This window comes from Mus pahari, chromosome 23 (assembly GCF_900095145.1).
Source record: "Mus pahari chromosome 23, PAHARI_EIJ_v1.1, whole genome shotgun sequence".
Classification (NCBI taxonomy): domain Eukaryota; kingdom Metazoa; phylum Chordata; class Mammalia; order Rodentia; family Muridae; genus Mus; species Mus pahari.
Window position 1 is genome coordinate 12,950,434 of NC_034612.1, and position 4,667 is coordinate 12,955,100.

Here is a 4,667-nt window from a genome sequence, read left to right on the forward strand (position 1 = left end):
GATGGGGTGTAAAATAAGGCTGAGGCGGGAGAGTAAAAAAAAAAAAAAAAGGAAAAAAAAAAAAAAGAAACCTTGCTCTAAACAAAAAAGAAACACAAAAGTCCAAGAAACAAAACAAACAAGAAAAATACTCAGTGCAAAAAGCAAAAACCAAAACCAAACCATACCATATCAAGCCTGAGTGTGAAGAAGTAAAATTGAGCCATGGTACAGAGCTGACTGATCAAGGCTTGCTTAGGAACAGGTCGGTAGCTAACAGTTACTTTATGCTGTTATGTGAGGATCTTCCTCAAGTTCACATGTTGGCCCCTCAGTTTCCCACTATAGAAGCTGGGAGGTGGGGCCCATGGGAAGGTATTTAGGGCTGGAGGCTAGACCCCTTAGGAATGGATTCTTATCTCCTGGGACTGAATTAGTTACCACGATGTCAAGTTGCGATATGGCAAGATGTTCCTTGTGTCCTCTATGCGCCTGTGCTGTCTTTCTCTTTCCATCCTGAGTCGAAGCAGTACATATTAAACAGATGCCTACACACTAGGCTCTTGGACTTGCCAGTCCCAAAACCGTGAGTCAAAATTAACCTCTTCTTTGTAAGTCACTCAGTGACGGGTAGTCTGTCACAGCAACAGAAAACATGACTAAGATGCCTTAAGACTCAAGAGAAATGAATGTTCATGAAAACTGGTACAAGAAACATTCATTGTGTTGTTCATAACAGCTAAAAGGTGGAAACAACCAAAATGTCCATCAGATAAGAAGATAAACGAAATGTGGTCTTTTGATATAAAGAAAATGAAGGAAGCGAACAAGGGGCAAAGGAAAGGTTTGTAGTATAGAGTGGTAATCAGGAATTTAATGAAAAATTAAAAAAAAAAAAAAAACAACAACAACACTGAACCAGGCACTTTAAATAGGGAGGTTATGTTATAGGTTTATTTGAACTTTAAAAAAAAAATGTTGAGTAAGGAACATAGCACAGTTGATAGATAAGTTAAGACCCTGGATTTACCCTCCAGTGCCACATAATTAATGAATAATTAATTAAGTCCTAGTGCCCACAAAGCAAATAATCAAATCACATAGGCTCCCCCCTCAGTCTGATTTTTCAGCTCCACAAGGCTTCCTTCCCATCGTACTAAAGAGCCAAATCCCAATTTCCCTTGGGGTCTCCAAGGCCCCTGATGATCTGGCCCTGGGGTGCCTGCCAACATTTTCCCCTCTGTCATTCAAGGTTGAAATGTCAATTTCACACCCCTGGTCTTTTCCCTTTCTCACCTCTCACAGCCTAGACTATTTTTTTTTCCCCTATGGCTGATATATTAAAGATGAATGAATGAATGAATGAATAGTTTTCATTATGCGTTTCTGTTTGTGTCTGCTGATGCCTCTCGAGGCCAGAACGGGGGTGGGGGGTGGGGGTGTGTGTGTCAGATCCACTGGCGCTGCTGGAGTTACAGGTGGTTTTAAGCAGCCTGATGTGGATGCTGAGAAACAAACCCAGGTCCTTGGGAAGAGCGGCAAGGACTCTGCCACTGAGCCATCTCTCCAGCCCCAGAGCTGACTGTTACCACGAGAGCATCGGTTCAAATGCCTCCCCTCTTCCCTGACCACCATGCCTGAAGTACAGCCCTACTGTGCGCTACGCATCACCCTGCTTTATTTCTTCAAAGCTTTTCCAATCATTGGAAAGATATGTCCTCATCTTTTTTCTTTTTTCTTTTGTTTTTTCGAGACAGGGTTTCTCTGTGTAGCCCTGGCTGTCCTGGAACTCACTCTGTAAACCAGGCATGGCCTCAGACTCAGCAATCGGCCTGCCTCTGCCTCCCAAGTGCTGGGATTAAAGGCGTGCGCCACCACTGCCCAGGTTCCTTAACATCTTTATTGCCTGTCATCCTACTAAAGAGGGCAGGGGTCTTGTCAGTTACATCCACAGCCTACCATGTAGGTAAGAAATGATTTCCCAGAAAGAATGGCGACATTGAAGGACTTTCTATGTCATCTGAAACGCCACCTGCTACCTGGTGGGGGAAGGTCGAGAGCGCTAAGCCACCAGCCATACTTGGCAAGTCTTCAGAGAGTTAAAAGCCATTTGCTGAACACAGAGTGGGCAAGCCACGCCCTCGGCCCGCCTAGAACCCCGAGGAAGCAGGAGGCATAACCCCCCCCCCCCGCACGAACACATGAAAGTCTTTTAGGGGTCACGAAGCACCCAATGTTTACCCAGCAACCCCACAAACAAACGCAAAGGAGAGATCTGAGATTGCATCGCTGACACCCAAGATAGAGACCGGGTCCAAATCACCTCATAAAACCGCGCTGGCAAACACCCTCTGAGCCAACTTCTCAGGCCTGTGCAATCTAAACCTGTTCTCCGGAGTCGGGCGGTCGCAGCCTACACCTGCTCCCACCTCCCTCCTTGGGGAGAGCGTATTCTTTTCTACAGCAGCGGGGGAAGTCTGACCAGGCAGTAGGGAAGACCCCCGTTCCCTACTCCTACCCCGCCTTCGGCACTTACCCACCAGGAGTTTGACGTCTCGGACTGTGAAATCAGGGTCTGGCATCCTGGAAAAAAAAAAAAAAAGAGAGAAGCATGGGTATTTGGTTAAAAAAATAAAAAACAAAAACAAAAACAAAAAACCACAGAGCTAGACTCTACCCTGAGTCAATTTTTCAAAAAGGGGTTCCTTGTCCTAAGCTTGGAAATACGAGAGAAACCCAGAGAGCAAACCCGGTGAGTACCCCAAGGGAGGTCACCCGGAGTCTGAGTAGGTTTCCCACCATAAAAGACTGAAGCTGAGGCTCAGGGGAGGATTGGACATCATTGGTCAACTTACTGCAGGAGAAACTGGAGTGTGGTATGTCAGGGATCGGACACCTGCTTTAATTTAGGGGGTCTCTGTCCCTTTAGAAAGTATTTTCTATACAGTTATGCGGATTGTGGGAGAAGCCCCTCTCTATATACTCAAAGGGAATCCTTTGAAGCACTGAAACAGGTAGATTGTGAGTTCTGGGCCAGCCTCAACTACACAGCAATAAACTATCTAAAAAAAAAAAAATTAACAAAATTTAATGATAAATGAGTAAAGACAGAAGTCGGACAAGGGCACCAAGGGCACATCATGCCTTTATAGACAGTGGCATAAGCCTACAATCCTAGCACTTGGGAAGTGAAGCAGGAGGAGCCAGCCGGTGTTCAAGGCACCACATAGTTATGTCTGAGGCTAGCCCAGGCTCTCAAAACACAAAAACAAGACAGAAACCAGAGGTGCTAAAAGGCAGGTGCCACACGCCTTTAATCTCAGAAAGAGGCGGGAAGATCATTACAAGTTCAAGGCCAGCCTGGTCTACACAGGAAGCTCCACACCAGCCAGTGAGGAAGAGGCTGAAAGGCTCACAAACCTGGTAGGAAGTACCGGAACAAGCCTAGCAGTAGATGCTAGAGTGGGAGGCAGCCTAGAACCCCTTTCCTATCCCTGACCAAGGAGTGGAACCTGTTCTTCCAGCCTGCCTCCATCTCTCCCCAGCCCAGAACACTGGACAGCTCTGCAGTTCTCTGCCAGAACAGAAGATAGACAGAGGCAAGGGGGGGGGGGGGATAAGGAGAGGAAACACACGTCACAGAAAAAGACCCATTTCCCCCACACTGGGAGTATGTTTAGCAAACATGCATCCTGGCACCCTAGTCTAGGCGCAGAGGATGGTCAAGTCAGTCCCTTCACAACCCACACACACTTCAAGCAATGCTCAACAGGAACTTGCTGCTTGGGACAAGGATAGACCGGAGATACATCACTGCTTCAAGTGACCAGAATAGACTAGATGTGGGTGGGGGGAGTCCTTCCCTGCTTAAATGCCCTCGGACTTATAAATTCCCCGAAAGAAGATCAAAGAAGGTCAGCTTTCCTTCTCGGGTGGGCCTTGAAGAGGGAGGAGGCTGTTCCCGGATTTGAGGCAATCAATCCTCTCCTGAGTAGAGGTGTGAGGAAGGCCAGGAGAACAGAACCCAAGCTGGGAGTTGTGATAGGGAGGAAGGCGGAGGAAGAAGGGGGTGAATTCCAGCACTTACTTGATCCCTAGTCCATCCTTGTCCCGAAAAACCAGGGGAACTCTGAGAGCTTCTCTCTGTACGTACTCATAGTTAAAATCTGTTTGGGTATTTGAATTAAAGACAGTTAATTTGGTTAAGTTATTGAGGAACAAGTGAACCACAACCCACTGGTGAGGGGAACAACAACAACATAAATAAATAAATAAATAAACAACAACCAGTCAAGAGGCATATACACTAGATGAAGGTACCAGCTAGATGGAAAATAACAAGATAGATAGATAAAGCAAAACCATGCCATCCCCTGTACGCGCTCCCATCCGCTCCTCTGCCTACTCATTCCCTGCATGCCCCACAGGTCCCAACTTGTCAATGAACAGCCCAAGGCCAGCCAGGGCTGGGGAGGAAACTTCGATTGAAAACTCACCCAGCTCTTGAGAAAGAGGAACAGGCAAACACAACCCAGGCTGAGTCGAGGTAGGAAAGGGATGGCAAAATTGAAGCATGCTACCTGGGAGGACCTAAAGTTTCCCCCGCCACACACACACACACACACACACACACACACACAGAGAGAGAGAGAGAGAGAGAGAGAGAGAGAGAGAGAGAGAGAGAGAGA

General features: G+C 46.9%; 1 protein-coding gene across 2 annotated transcripts in view; it reads right to left on the reverse strand.

Annotated features, from left to right (window-relative positions):
• Kdm2b (lysine demethylase 2B) overlaps positions 1 to 4,667 on the reverse strand; it is a 121,641-nt gene that overhangs the window by 112,766 nt on the left and 4,208 nt on the right. For both annotated transcript variants that reach the window (XM_029533595.1, XM_021222574.2), the window contains exons 3-4: positions 4,067 to 4,145; positions 2,516 to 2,562 (exon numbers count right to left, since the gene is read on the reverse strand). In XM_029533595.1, the coding sequence (XP_029389455.1) occupies positions 2,516 to 2,562; positions 4,067 to 4,145 (126 nt within the window). The remainder of the gene's footprint in view (positions 1 to 2,515; positions 2,563 to 4,066; positions 4,146 to 4,667) is intronic.